This window comes from Gobio gobio, assembly GCF_949357685.1.
Source record: "Gobio gobio genome assembly, chromosome: 4".
Lineage (NCBI taxonomy): Eukaryota > Metazoa > Chordata > Actinopteri > Cypriniformes > Gobionidae > Gobio > Gobio gobio.
Genome location: NC_137100.1, coordinates 56,676,856 through 56,695,781, shown reverse-complemented (window position 1 = coordinate 56,695,781; position 18,926 = coordinate 56,676,856). Strand labels below are relative to the sequence as shown.

General features: G+C 37.1%; 1 protein-coding gene across 1 annotated transcript in view; it reads left to right on the top strand.

The window, feature by feature from the left end:
- Positions 1 to 18,926, top strand: part of hk2 (hexokinase 2) — a 73,103-nt gene that overhangs the window by 20,794 nt on the left and 33,383 nt on the right. The window contains exons 3-8 of the mRNA XM_079815597.1: positions 4,364 to 4,512; positions 6,251 to 6,370; positions 6,460 to 6,555; positions 9,975 to 10,074; positions 14,686 to 14,869; positions 17,643 to 17,804. Of these exons, the coding sequence (XP_079671723.1) occupies positions 4,364 to 4,512; positions 6,251 to 6,370; positions 6,460 to 6,555; positions 9,975 to 10,074; positions 14,686 to 14,869; positions 17,643 to 17,804 (811 nt within the window). The remainder of the gene's footprint in view (positions 1 to 4,363; positions 4,513 to 6,250; positions 6,371 to 6,459; positions 6,556 to 9,974; positions 10,075 to 14,685; positions 14,870 to 17,642; positions 17,805 to 18,926) is intronic.

The window sequence follows — 18,926 nt, the reverse complement described above, 5'->3', positions numbered from 1 at the left end:
AACAAAGACACCTACATCTTGGATGCCCTGGGGGTACGCAGATAAACATAAAAATTTAGTTTTTTGTTGAACTATCCTTTAAAGGTGAACTATGTAAGATTTTTGCAGTAAAATATCCAAAAACCACTAGGCCTGTGTTATATATTTTGTTCAGTTGAGTACTTTGAATATCCCAAATTTTTCCAACTATTTGTTAATCGTGAGAAATTGCTATTTTAACCAAGGAACCGGGACGTGTGAGCTATGCGTTTGAGGGAGTCGCCTGTCGATTGCGTCATATCTGCGTTACACTCGGTTACCGGTTTTATTTAGCAGAAACGCTGTACTCTCACTGCAGTGTGAACAAGTGTCAGAGCAGCCGGCGAGAGAACGGCAGAGTAACGTCATAACATCATCAACACACTCAGATATATCTAATACGATAAACAGAGTTGCGTTACCTCATACTCATGACTGGAAAAGTGGAAGTGGCGCCGGCGGCCGTGTCATAATAAAAGTCCCGCCGGCGGCCGTGTCATAATAAAAGTCCTGCCGGCGACTATGCCATAATAACAGTCCCGCTCTTCAATCGCTCCTGCGGCCTTGCTCAGCTCCACAACACTCGGTCCTGCTCTGCTTCAGACTACAGTAATGTTAATAATCGCATACATGAACATGATTTCTGCCCGAGTCCTATCCTGACTCTTTTCCACTGGCTGTGAGGTGAAGACCACATGTCCCAAGATTCTGCGCTCAAACGTGGCGTCATCAAGCTACGCCTTTGTTTTGAACAGGCGACCTCTAGTGGACGGAAAAGTTTCATAGTGTAGCTTTAAGTATCCAAATACATTTTAAGGCATTTGTATGTCAACAACATTTATTCAAAATACTTAATCTAATTATAATGAAAATATGAATTATATATGAATATATTTACAAAAAAAATATGTATTGAATATTGTGAATGAAAAGCTTCCATATCCTGTGAGAATCTGTTGGCATCAGGTTCCATGCAGGTCAAGTCATGGGTGGAGGTATATTGTTGTCTTTAGCTTGACACAAATGGAAAGCATCCTGTGGAACACGCATTGTTCTGTCCTGGAAGTGGTTCCTTTTTGTTTTGAGCTGAGATGAAGAATTGATCCAGCTCTCCAGGTGTGTTATTATCACCCGTCACTGTGGGTGTGTTTGAGTGTGTGTTTTTGTCACAGTGACTGTCACCAACCCAATGCTGTCACTGGCATCTGAGAGTGTTTGACTGTGCACGTGGGATGAGACAATGTCTCAAGTGGAGTGTGAAAAGAATAACTGTAGTCGGGTTCCAGGAAAGAATGCCTGCACACAGAAAAGTAGTCATGTGGGTGCGAGCCACAAAAGGCTGCTGGGAAGTGTTGCCAAGGGAACGATACTGATCTATGAGATCAGGGTGGATTTGTGTCCAAATGGATGTTTGCCATCCCTGCTTACTCAGGGACCCTCATGTCATGATTCAGTGCTTCCTGTTTGCAACACCTTTTGTTTTCTTTTGAAGAGATACTTTTCTTGTTGACATAGATTTAAACAACTTCCTTCTATGGAAGGCTATTTTTATCATTTCGTTTTGAAGTGAGATCTTGGGGTTGGGTGCACAAAGCCTGATGTTATACTGATGTTGTACATTACGACACACCACACCTGTGCTGGCAGACATCTGTCCTGTCCTCACATTTAGAGTTTAATAAATGCTTTCTGAAAGACCTTTAAGGTGTGTTAAGCATAGAAAAGCATGCAAGGAATTGTTCAGAAGAGGTCATATCGTGAGAAATCCCTATTTCCCATTGGAAATAAAAAGTACTGAAAATTCAAAGTACCGTGAGCTTTCAAAAATCTGAAATTCTTCCTACACACACATTGCTCAGAAACTTAGCCCACCCAGTTACAAGGAAGTAATTAGTGTGATGGCATTTTAGTGCCACATTAAACATTGTTGTAAGTGTAGTACAGTACAGGGGTCTTCAACGTTTTTCAGGGGAATGATCGATACAAAATGTGTCAAACAGAGCTACTAATTAAGCATAGAGCCTTCGATATGAATAGAAACTAACTATATTATGATTAAGAATAAGATATATTATGTTAAGACAGTAGATAAGAATGCACATTATTGTTGCACATGCATCACTGTCTGTATATTACTTGCCATTGTTAAAATTAACAAAATGCTGCGATTTAAAAAAAAAAAAAATCACAATTCATTAGTTGTTTGCATTTGTTGTAAATTATTTTAATTGATTTGCAGAGTCATACATTTATTTTACTAATCAGATGGACAATTAAACATTTACCTGAACGTTAGTTTCAAGTTTACTAAAACAACATTTTAATTTCACTGTGAGATGGACAATTAAGAATCAAATCACTATATATATATTTTTTAAATCTATGATTCTGTATTTACATCGCGTATCTATTTTGACATGCAATATTTTGGTCCCGTGCTAGTTATCACTGTCAATTGCAATATCGAGAGTGAAACGCATTTATATGTAGACGTCACTTCCAAAACTGTAATTTGGCGTCGTTCCTCTTAGCAGCATGATAAACAATACTTTTATTCAATGGATTATAGCTATATAACCTCAAAAGCACGAAAGAGTGCTCATTTTACAATCACAGTTAAGCTGTCACTCATCTCAGTTTGCGATCTCACAGCGTTCCATCAAAATCAGTAAAGTTGTCTACTCTAAATAATTAATCTCTTACTTACATCATGTCTTTGTTAATCTGAGAATTCACGAGAGCGAGCAGAATTTAGCACTGAATAAAAATTCTGGTGTTTTGAGCGGTGAGTGGATTCTACCTTAGACACCTCTGATTGGCCATTGCGTTCCAGAGATCATCAAGCATGTCTATGTTTGGCTACATTACTCACCGCTGCAAAACCCGCTGTGAATAGGAATGTTTCACGTTTTCCAGAGCGCAAAATCAAACGCAATGTTTATAATATTATACTATTACAGTATCAACGGAGGGTGCTCTGCTTTTGTTTCAGGGTGCTTATAATTGATTTGACTTTGTGATGCTACTCTGGGCATTCGCTAGGCGGCTACTATGAGACACTTGTTGCACACCGCAGTAAGCTAAATCGATATTAGGCATGGTAAAACATGGTACTCGCAGAAAACAAGATTTAAACGATAAGACTGTGTTTCAGCTATATAACAATGATTAATTTTCCGTCTATGAATGTATCCAAACAGTTGCTCACCTATCTAATAAAACACATAATATATTAAAGCGTTTTTGGTTTTTCCATGGTTTCTATGGAAATCAAGGGTAACGCGGGTATAACGTCATTGATGTGCGATGCATGGACATGGTCCGTGCCTTGGTTAAAATGGCTTATTTCTCTGGATTTAAACATTCTTGGAAACATTTTGGGATTATGTAAGTACACAAAATGTATAACATCGTTCTAGTGGTTTTTGGATATTTTAATGCAAAAATCTTACATATTGTGCCTTTAATGTAGTAGTAATAATAATAATAAAAATTACATTACATTTATATAGCGATTTTTTTTCTGGACTAAAATTGCTTTACATGGACGGGGATAATCCCCTCAACCACCACCAATGTGCAGCATCCACCTGAATGATGCGACTGCAGCTATATTGCGCCAGAACGCCCACCACACACCAGCTTATTGGTGGAGAGGAGACGGAGTGATGAAGCCAATCAGTATATGGGGATAATTAAGAGGCCATGATGATGGACAGAGGCCAATGGGCAGGTTTAGCCAGGGGGCAGAGGTTACACCCCTACTCTTTTTTGAAGGACATCCTGGGAGAGGACAATCACATAGAGTCAGGACTTCGGTTTAACATCTCATCTGAAGGATTGATGTTTTTTGACAGTATAGTGTCCCCATCACAATACTAGGGCATTATGACCCACACAGACCAGCAAGTGAGCACCCCCTGCTGGTCTCAGTAACGCCTCTTACAGCAGCTGTCCAGTTTTCCCTGAAAGTTTCCCATCCAGGTACTGACCAGGCTCAACCCTGCTTAGCTTTAGTGGGCAACCAGTCTTGGGCTACAGGGAGATAGCTGCTGGCATAATGTAGGTTTAATATACAAGTATTGTCTTACTCTTTGGATTATGTTGTGGTTGATTTTGGCAATAGACAGTGTAATTGACTAAGGGAAAATGAGAGAAGATGTTCTATTTGGAGAACAAGTATTTGATACACTGCCGATTTTGCAGGTTTGCCCACTTACAACGCATGTAGAAGACTGTAATTTTTATCATAGGTACTCTTCAACTGTGTACTCTTCGCTTTGTTCTTGTAATTTTGTCTTTATTCTTGAAATCTAATCTAAATTTACGTTCAATTTGTTTGTAGAAACGGGTGACTTCCTTGCCCTGGACTTGGGAGGAACCAATTTCCGGGTTCTGCTTGTCAGGGTGTCCAGTAATGGGAAGCAGAAGGTGGAGATGGAGAACCAGATCTATGCCATTCCAGAGAACATCATGAGAGGCAGTGGGACTGAGGTGAGGAGTATGAGCGCAAGCCTGTTTTATTCTTTCTTTTGTTTGTCTTCTGTTTTTGAGTCTTTCTTACTCTGGGTATAGCTTTGCTAAGCACATATTCATGCTTAAAAACCTGTGTCTGTGAAAATTCTTATGCAGGGAGTTCTTATCTTGATTCATAATTGGGTGGATTATATTTTAAGAGATAGATCATCTAAAAATGAAAATTCTGTCATTTACTCACCCTGTACCAAACCTATTACGACTTTCTTTCCTCTGTGGAACATAAAAGAAGATATTGTAAAAGTTGTCTAAGATACTTTTATTTTTTTTATTTTTTATTTTTTCTAGACAATGGAAGTCAATGGTTACCAAAACTAAAATTTCAAAATAACATCTGGAATAATATGAGGCTGAGTCAATGATAACACAATTAAAAAAAATGTAACTTAAAAAAAAAAAAAACTATCCATATTCTAAAGTAACAAATATGATTTGTATTATATACATGTTTGGTTTGGTAAAGGTTCCACATAACTTTACTGTAGCTCAAACAGCAGAGCATGGCACTAGCAATGCAAATGTCATGGGTTCGACTCCCATGGAAAACAAGAGCTGATAAAAATGTAAATGTGTACCTTGAATGCAATGTAATTCGCTTTGGATTAAAACATCTGTCAAATACATTAATGTAATGTAAATAACAATCCGGTCAACCACACATACGGTCTAGGCCTAGGTCTAATTTACAGTAAGTAATCAGCTTTCATCAACATTAGAATGAGAGAAAGAACATATATTGTGCGTATGCACCTGAAAGTTTTGCATTAAAACTTTCCAACATCTAAGAAAAAGTAAATGAGACCCACTGTATCTCTGCACACAAACATTTAACCAATTAACCATAACGCACAAGGCATCTGTTTTTATCTCTGGACCTGTATGGTAACACCTTCTGTCTGCATGAAATTACCAGTTTAAACAAAGGCTGCCATAAAAAAATAAAAAAAAAGAATAGCTAAAAAGGAAATAAATGAAATGTTGTGCTAAATGAAAATGCATGAAAGTGCCTCTTAGGTGGCTGGGAGCTGAAACATGACTGGTGTAATTCCAAACCAATGTTTTCCCACATACTTCATCCCTTCTTCTACGTGTTAGTTTGGCCAGTGGATGTGTTCACTGTTTGCTCTTCAATCATTGCAATTCGGCCACAAGAGTCCTTTATAAGAGTGCATGACCAGGAGGTGGAAGGTACATTTGGAACCCAGCTGGCAGAAGATGATGAGTTGCACCTGGTTCCTCACACCCCATGGCAATATGACTTTGTAATTTCAATATGGAATCTGTAGCCCGGGGAGACTTCACAATATATTGATTGTCTGTCCCCCATTGGATTTCTACATGGGAACTTTTCAATTTCAAAAGCTTCTCTGAGGTTTCTTTCCATTTTAGTTAAATCCAAAGAGCTATTCATTTCAAAACAATGATACTTGTGCTTATGATTTTGTAGCTAGCCTCCAAAAAATGTCATACTTAAAAGATGAAAATAACGACACCTTTGGACTAACTCGCGCTTTGTAAGATTACCTGGGTTCTTGTACATAGACTTTTGATCCACCTAATTAGTTTGCTATTGAACATATTGAGCTAGGTTTAGACTTTTTGGCATGGGTCACTTTTGACTAATAGATTCTTAATCTAAGCTAAGCAATGTATTTAAACCAGTCTTAAAATTAATCCTGTCTTTTTTTCCCCCCAGCTCTTCGATCACATAGCTGAATCATTGGCCGATTTCCTTGAAAAAATGGGCATCAAAGAGAAGAAGCTGCCTCTAGGCTTTACCTTTTCATTTCCTTGCCAGCAGACAAAACTAGATGAGGTAAATAATAAAGGGGGAAGAAAAAACAGAAATTTGCAGCTCTTCAGTGAGAGTGCCATGTTTCCATGTTTGCCCTTATTTCTGTACAGAGTTTTCTGGTGTCATGGACCAAAGGTTTTAAGGCGAGTGGAGTGGAGGGGAGAGATGTTGTGGGACTTTTGAGAAAAGCCATCAAGAAGAGAGGGGTGAGTATAAAGAGTCAGCGTGTCATGCTTTTACATGCTAAAGCCATTGGTTTAATGGGCCCTGTCCCAAATGGCACACTTCATATTCATATGCCCACTCGTGAATATAAAAAAAAAATGTATCACAGTTTCCACCAAAAATATGCATAAGCATTCTTAAGCATCAAATTAGAATATTCTAATGATTTCTGAAGGATCATGTGACACTGAAGACTGGAGTAATGATGCTGAAAAGTCAGCTTTGCAACACAGGAATAAATTACATTTTACAATTTTTAAAATAGAGCACAATTGTTTAGTATTGTGAGACTATTTCACATTTTTATTCTATTTCTACTGTATAGGCTGTCAGGGTTCTGTTAGTTTGAGAGAGGACAGGGGGGTGCTATTTATTAACAAAGGCACAGCCTGAGATAGGTGAGGTGGAACACAGTCCAAACTATCTGGCAGGGTACACAACAGGAGAACAGGCTGGTCAGGGATGAGGCAGCTCCAGTCACCCAGGCAACAATGGAGATCAAGCAGTTGCTCAGGGAACCAGAGACTTGGCACGGGGAGATGAATCTGCAAAAGCACCAGAATTGGCTTCCAAGTCAGGCTAGCGAGCGACGGTTTCGTTTGCTGTTTGACGTTTCTCATATGTAACAGAAATGGCAGCTCAGTTGTGCACCATGGTACACCTCTAACAAAATTTAGTCGCACCAGCAGGAGAAAAGGTCACAAAATGCAATAATTTGATCGCAGTCTGGAGCCCTGAAGTTTTGTATTTCGGAAATGTACATACAGACAAGGCCGTCAGGGCAGGACCCTGACATAGACTGCCAAGTTTTATTTGAAAGCCTATTTTGCCAGCGGTGAAGGGTACTAAGGTACCCCTTAGATATTTCTGAGAGCAAGGACTTGTGGTTGTGTGTTCAAGTTGCTTGTTAGCGTTTCCACTTATCTCAATGGCACTAGGTTTGAAGTTTTAGCGGGGTCTCAGGGCATGCTACCTCGTGAGGTTTAATTAATTGTTTATTAGCTTATTTATTTATTTTTCCAAAATAATCTTTTGGGGTATCATCACACATGCAAAGTTGGTTGAAGCTTAACTTTATCACACTTTTGGAGTGCGCAGGTGAGCGCGTACATATGCGGTTATTTGCATGCCACTCATGCACAAAATAAATTAACCATGCTTCAGTCATATTGCGCTGATATTTGGTCCATTCAGTTTGCACAGTGTATACGCAACTAATGAATAGCCTGATTCTATATGTTTCCTTTAACCATAGTATAAATATTAGGGGGTGTTGGACTTGCTGGGGGGGTTACCTGTGTTTTAATGTTAAAGGTTTAGTTCAGCCAAAAATTAAAATTCTGTCATTAATTATTCACCCTCATGTCGTTCCAAACGTAGATGTATATACGTAGATGCCTCATTTGCGACTGTTTCTATGGGCCGCTATACGTTAGCCGTCCGCCATTTTCGAACGGTCAAAGCCGGTCGTGAACGCGCATTGTGAACATTCAAAAATTGCCTGTGCATCTGCAACTGTATTTATACACATGCATGTATGAATATCTATATCTGCAATAGACTGAAGCAGATGATTTTATAGGATTTAGTTTATCATAAATGGTAGATAATTCTGCATGCTAAAAATATTGGTTAAAGATCTTAACATCATTAATATTATTGATCATCAGAGAACCCCACAGACACATTGCTCAGCTTTTAATGAAAGCAGGGAACTCATTATTAACAAGTTAATTGGAAAGAAATCATAAACCATCAACCAATCAGCCATCAAAATAAATAAATTATAGAAATAGTAATAAATTAGTAATGTGTTTAATAAACATTAATATAGCCTATTTATTAATGTCAAACCATGTTTAATCATCATAAACTAGGCATTATTTGAAAGCTTTCCAATCGTTTTATAAATTATAAAATGATGAACATCGCATTACTGAATTTAAACCATTTTTAAGAACAGGGAAAGGATAAATTAGGAGTCAAAATTATAAATTATTCTAAATTTATCTAAAATATGATTATATATAATATTCTAGATAGCTTATTATTCTACATTATTTGAATGCACATAGATTTACAACACTGCGTGTGTAAAAATAGGCCTCGTCATGGTCGATCTTTTGAACACCGAACACGCGCTTATGGAACAACAGAAATATTTCGGTTTCTCTTCTTTAACTACTCTTAAATTTAGTTTAATTTAAGCACTTTCAAAGACCAATGTTTGTTTTCACATAATTTCTGTGTCTAAAACTCAAGAACCAACAAATGTTACGTGTTTTTGTGTAGATGCAAATATTATAATAGCTAAACTAACACAATACATGAACAATGCGTTAGCTAACACGACATTAAAAAGTAGCCTAAACGTAGTTACAAACCTGTAATAATGAGTTAAAACATATAGGCTATAAAAACACAAACCAGATATTTCTCTGATCCCTCCATAGACAGCAGTTTAATTCCCACTTTCAAGGCCCAGAAAGGTAGTAAAGACATTGTTAAAATAGTCCATGTCACAGTGGTTCAACCTTAATTTCATGAAGCAACAATACTTTTTGTGCGCAAAAAACAAACAAAAATAACGACTTTATTCAACAATTTCTTTCTCCTACCCTGTCTATGTTGTAAATACAGTGCAGGTGTGTATTTTTGTTTGTTTTTTGTGCACTAAAAGTATTCTCGTCACTTCATAAAATTAAGGTTGAACCACTGTAGTCACATTAATTAATTATTTTTGGGTTAACAACCCCTTTAATCAAACAAAACAAAAGATAAAGAAATCCCTCACTGATCTTGACTGAATAACATTTGTAACTTTAATAAGGATTCATCTTTATTTAATTAAATATGCAGTTATTTTACATTTGATTCATTTATTCAATTTCTGTACCTGAAAACTACTGTTAGACCTACCTGAAAATCTTTGCTCTATTGTATTTATATTCCTTGCAGTTTGATTATTTCTTCTTAATTTCTTTTTTCTTATTTGACAGTAGTTCTTTCCCCCCCTGAACATAGCACATACCCAACATCCCACTGACACCGTGACCCTAAAACCGTGATAGAAAATGAGTAATGTGAACCGTTACACCCCTATTGCAATTTGAATATTGCTCTTGAGCACATATTTCTGCATACAGGTTTTTTTGAACCAACATTTATAAATGTTATTATTGTTTTTTGCTATAATTATTATTAATAAATCTCCATAAGGTGTAGTTACAGAATCTACCAGCAGGGGTTAACTGAGTCATTATAACCAATCCATTAAAATTGCTGTAACATATAGCTTCACATGCTTTATTTATTCATAATACGTGCTTCACATGCTTTATTTATAGATTTTTCAGCTTGTTTCAAATACCAAATAAACATTTAATTTTTCTCTCTACAGGATTTTGACATTGACATTGTTGCTGTGATCAATGACACCGTTGGCACCATGATGACCTGCGGCTATGACGACCATCACTGTGAGATTGGTCTCATTGTCGGTGAGTTATTGTCTTTCTTTTGCACTCATATTCTAGTTGATATCGGTGTGAAATATCAGCCAGGGTGTCAGCAATTATTGTCAGGCAAATGATCTGCTTGGCGTGAATGAAAGGTGCTTTATTCAGACATTGACCTTTTGTTCTGTCATTTAATTTGTTTAGGTTATTGAGTGAGGGAATTCTAAAGCACACATTTCAGGCATTTTATAGCCTGTTCAGGACTATTATTTAATTTTGGCAGAATCTTGACAATTATAATCCTCACACTCCACTCAACAAACTAATTATTTTGATTCATTTTTCCCCAATAGTGTAAAATACGTATAATTATAGAGGCTAGACTCGTCTTTCACAACAACTTTTTGTGCCATGTGCAGCCTCAGTTATTATACTTTCTAATTTGTACATCATTTGAACACTTTCTTAAAATAGATGACAATTACATTTATACAGGGCTAAATGTATTCTTGGTGATGTGGAAATATAGCTGACGTGTGAGAACAGCTGAAAAGTGTGAAAGTGGTGGTAGGGAGCAAAGCGTTTCAGAATTTAATAAAGTTTAACCTTTAATATTATAGTAATGTACCAGCTGACAAGGTCTAATCATTTTAATGACAGACATTGGCTCGGGCATTTCAGAATGCTCAAACCAACATTTGAGACCCTGTGCAATGAAATTGGTCCACTGGTTACTCCAGTGATCCAATCGCATCCATTATTGAGGCGAAGTCACTTGAGTTTTTTTGTTCATATTAGTTTATGTAAATGTCTTCTTATCTGATGAAAATCAATTGAGCGCACAAGATTCCTATGCACACTTTTTTTCAGGATTCATGCACATCTTCTTGTTTCCATCCAGAGATTTTTAATGCAATAAACCAAAATGCGCATAAAAATAGGTGGATGGAAACATAGCCATTGGAGCAGTTGGACAATTGACGACTTCTGAGGAGGACAGAAAACCTGAAGGAGATTTATAACTCAATATTTTAGCTAATTGCAAAAAGCTGAATAATCGATCAAAGACTACTGATTAATCAACGAAATAATCGACGATTAGACGTTCTAATCATCAGATTAATCGATTATCAAAATAATCGTTTGTTGCACCCCTAGTGCTGGACCAACAAGTTCAGACCTACAGGAAATGAAGGATGTGCTGCTAAACTATAGATGCCAGATACCACAGGACACCTTCAGGGGTCCATGTCTCAGCTGGTTGGTGCTGTTTTGGCAGCATGGGGAGGAACAACAGTATATATTAGGGTCACACTTTAGTTTAGGGTCCAATTCTCACTATTAACTAACTATTAACTATGACTTTTGCCTCAAACTCCTAATTACTGCTTCTTAATAGTTAGAAAGTTAATTGAAGGTATATCCATGCATATGCAAATTAGCCTTGCCTCCACTCACACCGGCTCCGAATACCTGATCCGTCCTGTCAACTTTACTGTGCTAAACGCCGCACAATGGTATTGCCCTTTACAAAGTCGGACACATAATGATAATTACTATGATTAGTCTTTTGCTTGACTACATTATCAAACAGCTAATAATGTGTTGCTAATGTTACACAAGCCATGTTCCCGTTTGCCTTCTCAGTACCCGATTTATCATATCAACAGAAAAATATACCGGGATAACCTGGCTTCTATTGAGACTCCCCTGCTTCACAGCATAATTTATGATATGCTAAAACCCACCTGCACGTTGATGTGATTGGTTACAAGGTAGTTTGAATGTTTAGTATTCTGAATGTTCCGATCCAATCTGACTGATGACCTGTAATGCTGCCTGAATCATAATCATACACTGTTTGTTCGTTGGCCCCCCGCCTGGGCCTTGTTTCTTTTCTCCATTCTGTCACCTGATGGAGTTTTGGTTCCTTGCCACTGTCGCCTTTGGCTTTTGGCTTGCTTGGTTGGGGACACTAAATATTCAACAACATGACTGATCTGCTCTAATTGACACCATTGGATGAGAATTGAACTGAGCTGGACGATGACATCACTGTTTTCTCCAGAGCAAACTTTGTTGCATTATCTTCCTGTTGTCACTGTTAAGCTTTGAAACAATCTGTATGGTAAAAAGCGCTATATAAATAAAGGTGACTTGGTTTGAAATTGCCGGTGTTTCTTATCAAGTCATGTTTTTGAGGCTGGCTTTGGTTCACTGGAGTGCTATAGAGAAAATACTCAACAATGGTGTTGACTTATGAATTTACATATGGTTTGTCTTATAGCATATTAAAAACACCACATAGACATATAAACAACATTAAAAACTTGATTTATTTACCACACATCTTTAAGATAACAAGAGCCGTGTACTTACTCATAGTTACTATCATGCAATTGGTCAAAGTCCTGTATATTTGAAGGCAGCAGGTTTATTTTGAATTCAAAGACCGTGTTGAGAGACAATAGCAGGCTTACTGATAGCTGGGCTAATAAAACAAGCTTACCCAAGGCTTACTCTGTCATCTTCCACAAAGCCAGACCAGCACTGTTGAGTGTACAATTGATATAATATATGTGGACATCATGAAGATCTAATGAAGTAAATTCCCCTGCCTGCACCTTTGAACGTGTGTTTTTATTATTTAAGGATTTGCAGGCATCTGTTGAGATGGTGCTTAGAAAACACACAGACTGCAGTGGATTTTAGAGAGGAATTGCATTGCAGAATATGTGCGCTACTTACTTTTGTTTGCATGTGCATTCGTTTTAGAATATTAACAGAAAGTAATGGCATTGTCACAAATCATGAACTGGCTGCTCTTTTCGAGTAATAGAGAAAAAGGAATGTTATATTGTATCATATCACAAGGATTGGGTTCAGAACAGACACACCCAATATGTGTCACACTTTTGGCATTTTCTTGAACTTCCCAGTTTTGTTATCTGCTTTAGTAGTAGTTCAGATACGCAAAGCAAAGACAACCAATAAAGGTCATTCTTATCATGGGATGTGATGATGGATTTGTATCACTTCAATCGGCTAGACATTTCAATTATTTTTGTTTCTTCCCATTGGATAAGAGATGATGTTTGCTTGAAGTATGGTCCAGTGAAAAGGGCATATACATAACACTTGTGATTTATAGTTGTGTTATACTTAATATAAAATATAATAAAAGCCCCTATTATGCAATTTTAAAGGCTCCTAATTTTGTTTTGGAGTTCTTCTAGAATAGATTTACATGCATCCAAGGTCAAAAACACTTTCAAATTGTTGTGAAACCTGTTTTAGCACTGGTCATTCACACCTCAGATTTGAAAAAGACAACAACCAATAAAACACAGACCTATAACACACTCGTTTTACAGACAAATGAATATTAAAATATGTGCTTAGAAAAAATAAATAAACAACAGTTTGTTGGGGACACACAAACATAACCCTATGACTACAAATTCACAAAAAAATCTTTCCTACTACTAACAACTATCATGAAGAAATCAAATACGTTCTGATCATTTGTTCTTAGAAATATCAACACTGCTGAGCTATGGTCTAAATAAAAAATGAGGAAGAAGGTCTTTTAATAATATTTTCATTATATATACCAAATGATACAACAATTTAACAGAAATAATGAAGGCATAGTTCCTTTTTTGTCCATTCTTCTTTGAATACTTGGTTTACATCATTGTCTTCTGTGTATCATAATAATTGATTGTGTGATCGTGTTCATGATCGGACGTGTAGTGTTCTTATTTGCACAAATATATTTCATCTGAAGACATGATGAAATGTGTGCGCATACATCGTGGTGGTTCATGTTTGGAGCCGGAGAGTATATGAAATATGTCCAAACTTGAAACGCACTTGCTCTGGTCTGGATATGAACTGTGATCCGCTTTGCAAGTGTTGTTAAACTCATATTTTGTGGGGTAACAACAGAGTCTGAGTTATACAGATTTCTTAATGCTATCTTAAAATAGAAATTTAATTTGCGGAAATCTCAGGTAAGAAGAAGGGTTTGAAACGCGGTTCCCACAGTTATGGAAAAACGTAGGTGATAGAAATGTAAAACTGTGAAAAAGGAATGGAAATGTATATAGTTAATTTAAATGTATGCATATATGCAATATATTTATATATGCTTTAAAAAGAAAAGAAAAAAAGTTTAATCTCTTATACATACAAATGGGAAAAGATCACCAGCAATGCCTCTGGGATCCTTTTAAGTACTTATACATTAATCATGAATTACTGAAAAAATCATGGAAATTCATTGGTCAAAAATGGTGGGGACCCTGTGTCTTGAAAACCCATTCTGTCCGCATGGTTCAGTTCGCTTCAAGTAATGTTAACCATAGAACTTGAAAACTGCCTAAAAGCCTGTTAGAAATTTCAGTTAGTTTATTTGCTTATTAAAAATAAGACAAAAACTGCATTTTAGGCTACTAATATGACTGGAGTCTTCATTTCATGGTAGTTTTAGTTGACACATTATTTTTTATTATTATTTGTGTAAAACATTTTAATGAAGGAGAAATGACTGGGTGCTCCTTTAAAATGCAGCACACTTTGCATGCAACATGAAACGCATGCAACATTTCCAGGAATCTTCAATGTAAACAAGTTGTGTGTGTTTCACAGGGACAGGCACCAACGCGTGCTACATGGAGGAGATGCGGCACTTGGAGCTGGTGGACGGTGACGAGGGTCGCATGTGTGTGAACCTGGAGTGGGGTGCGTTCGGCGACGATGGCACCCTGGATGACCTCCGCACTGAATTTGACCGAGAGATTGATGCTGGCTCCCTCAACCCCGGCAAACAGCTGTGAGTGACAGTCCTGCACCTGACAGTTAGTGCCCCTCCCGACAGTTCTTTTGTTGACACAAAAAGCCATTGAAGCCCTTTTCCCTAGAGGGCAGCTCTGTCAGCCAGTTGTACAACTAGGCAATTATGGAAACGGGTAACAAGGTTGTCACCATGGCTACACCAAGTCACAGGTGGAGTGCGCATTCTTGTGTACATGTTTGTTCTGAGAAGCCAAGTGTAAATTTTGTTAAGTAGACCATATGTTCCTGCTGTAACAGCTAGAAAATAAGTCATTTAATAGACTCTTGTTTCCAGGTTTGCAGCACGCATTGTATTATGTATAATGTGCAGAAGCAGCACAGGCTTATTGTGCCTTCACATATGACGTGTTTACAGGGAGCAACTGATCCACGGCTGTATACCACACAACGTGTATTCATTTCATTACTTTTATTTCAAATCCAAAAGTTAATGAAAAAAGTTTTTTCAGCATTGTGGTTTTCTTTGTGCATAATACAGTTGTAAAATCTTTCATAGACGTATACACGTTTAAAGGCACTACATTTAAACATTATTCAATGAGGGAAACATGAGCATAAATTAACTAGCCTAAGAAAAATAGTTTTTTAATGGGAAGGCGGACAACATTGTGAGTAAAATAATAGATGCCCCAGCCACGTTTAAAGGTGCAGTGTGTAATATTATATAATATATCTATTGACAGGAATGCAATATAATATACATAACTGTTTTCAGTGGTGTATAAAGACTTCACATAATGGACTGTTGTGTTTTTATTACCTTAGAATGAGCCATTCCTTTCTACATACAACGCAGGTCCCCTTACAGTGAAGTCACCATTTTGCGCCGCCATGTTTCTACATTAGACTCTGTTTGTAAACAATTGCTACTGCAGACAGACGGCTCTTGGAACTAATTCGTCATTATTCACTGTAAATTAGCCTGCTTTTCAGAACAGAAGTCACAGGTTTTGGGAGTTTTAATGCTACTGTTCCTGTCCCTAGTCGCTGTGACTCCACAGGCGCTTTCATTTCACTGTAAAGAATGGGCACTTTGAAAGCTCCGAAAATGCAGAACTGTAATCAAATGCCATTATACTACGAGTGCTTGTGGCTGAGCTCTCTAAATGCCCTCAGTGGTGAAGTATGGCAATTGATTGCCTTATTAGATGTGCATATGCACTGCTGTCTTTTTAGAGCTGCTTTACAGCAGAGATCCCAGGTTCTGTTAACAAACAATCAATGGGAATGTTCCGTTTGTTTACAGTTGCAAGTCACTGTTATTGTTCCCTCAGACATGATCAATGTTTAGACTATGACCAGATTGAGTACTGCTAACATGGGAGTACTGTTCCCATGGATAAAGAACTCTAACAACAAGGAAAAAGACCAAAGTGGTTTTCATTTGTGCTGTACAGTGAACTACAAGATGGAGTCATCATTTACTTACTGTACTTTTTCCCAGTTTATTTATAGCAAAACATAATTGCAGTTTTTTCTCTCTCATTTTCCTTCATAACTGACAGACTACTACAGATGTGCCTACCCTCTTGTAGTATAAACGTCATAGACACTACAGGTTTAAAAAAAAAAAAAGTTTTTGAAAGAAGTCTCTTCTTCACCAAGGCTGCTTTTATTTGTCATAGGTAAAACATCAATGTTATGAAATATTGTAACTCTTTAGTGTTTTAATACATTTTCAAATGTAATTTATTCCTAGCAGAACTGAATTTTCAGCAGTCATCAGTGTCACATGATCATTGTAATATGCTGATTTGGAAACATTTCTTATTTTTATAAATGTTGAAAACTGTTTCACTGGACGCTTAAGACACATAGGTAACAAGATATCAAATCAAGTTAAAGTGCATTTTTCAAATAAAATATTTCACAAAAATATGTTTTTGTTAGGTTTAAAATGATTAAACAATTCATTATTTTGTCACAGTTTGCTCATCAAATGTTAGTGGAACATGTTCAGACATAATTATTTGAAATGAGTCAAATCCTTTTCTATATTGATCAGGAATCATCCTCAACCAGTTGCATAAAAAAAGTTTGTCGGCATCAAACCGAAGTTTCTATAGCCTTTTCTTCCCTTTGTTAAAACGGCTTCTCAAACAAGAAAAAAATTTAAGGCGGGACTTGATTTTGTCCCTCTGGAATCGATTGGATGGTCGTGGTTTGCTATTGGTTGATCTCTTGTGAGTGACAAGTTGTCCTGCCCTCACGCCAATAAACACATCATAACAGAAGAGATGTCGTTGCATTGGCCCACACATTTTTAAATAATGCTGTGGACAGATAAATAAATGTATAATAAATATTGCACTATTCCATAAAAAATAATTTCATGCTGACTTTTTAATGTTACTTTAAAAATATTTTAAATACTTAATATTTATTTCATATTTTCATCACATTCAATTATTGCTGTAAGTGACCCCTGTCTTATCTACATGAATTACTTTCAAGGTCATGTCTCTAGTTTTAAAAACAATACACTAAAATGTACCCTGTAAATGTACGCTCTCCTTCTTTTATTTTTTCACAAATATTTCCTTCATCCTTGATTGCAGGGACGGTCCCCCTGGAGCATCCTAAGGGTTAAGTGTCTAGCTCAAGTGAATAATAATGATTGGGTTCACGGGCTGCCCCATCGATAACCTCTAGGCGACCATCGCCACAAAGCGCCACACTGCATCATGACACGTGTGTCCATCATGCTCATCAGTCTGACTCTACATGCTGCGTGTTTTGTTTTCATGCAGGTTTGAGAAAATGATTAGTGGGATGTACATGGGGGAGCTGGTCAGACTCATCCTGGTGAAGATGGCCAAAGACGGTCTGCTGTTCCAGGGACACACCACTCCAGATCTGCTCACAACCGACCACTTCCAGACCTCCTTTGTCTCTGCCATCGAAAATAAAAAGTCAGTACCTTTTTGTGCCTGTGTGTTTCTAGCTCAACTAAAATGGCTGCAGAACTAAGCTTAATCTGATGTAGTTAAAAAGAACGCTTTACAAGGTCTTATTTGTTAACATTAGTTAATGCATTAGCTAACAATGAGCAATATATTTTTTAGTATTATATTTTTATATTTTTTTTAATGTTAGTTAATAAAAATACAATTATTCATTGTTCATGTTAGTTCACAGCACATTAACTAATGTTGAAGTGCCCCAATGATGCTATTTTAAAGTTTCCTATTTTAGTTTTGGAGGTCTCCAACAACAGGTTTACATGCATCAAAGGTAAAAAAAAAAAAACGTTTAATTTTCTCATAATATACATTGCACATCACCACAATGTTCAATGATTCTCAAACGACTCGATGGATGAATCAGTCTCTCTAAATCCCTCCTTTTCGCGAGCCTACTCTGCTCTGATTGGTCAGATGGACCAGTCTGTTGTGATTGGTCAACAGCGTACATTAGTACGGTGTACATATTTCGGAAGCTAAACGGCCATTACCATAACTGAACTCCATCTCTGTCCGGAGGCTTCTTAAAGCTCAGTGATTGTACACACTGTAAAGACAGTAACAATGACGTAGATTTTACTTCAAACCCAGCGCGTGTCTGAATCGATGATGAAACATTGAGCAGGACGTTTCTCAGTGATGCTACTCAGTTTGAGGTACATTATGAAATGTTTCAACTGTAATTCCTCACCATCAGCATTACAAAGAATGCATCCATCAACAAACCTGTGTGTGTGTGTTTCTAATGTATTGCGGTGCAATAACAGCACATACGTTAGCCAAGTACTAACGTGAATGACGGATATAAGTTAACATTGAAGTTTGCAAAACAAATCTTGCGCTATTGTTTATCTTTACTCAGAGTAGTAAGAATGACAGACAATCTGCATTAATAGACACAGTTTTAGATAATACTGCAGCCCACAGCTGATTTACAGTAGTATTTCAGTAAGACAGTAATAACGTGCGTTAGCTGGTTAGCCAGATACTTGTACAATATGAAACACAATAAACACAATGTAGGGCACAGCATCTTCTCGACATGATGCTATCCAGTATCCACATGAATCA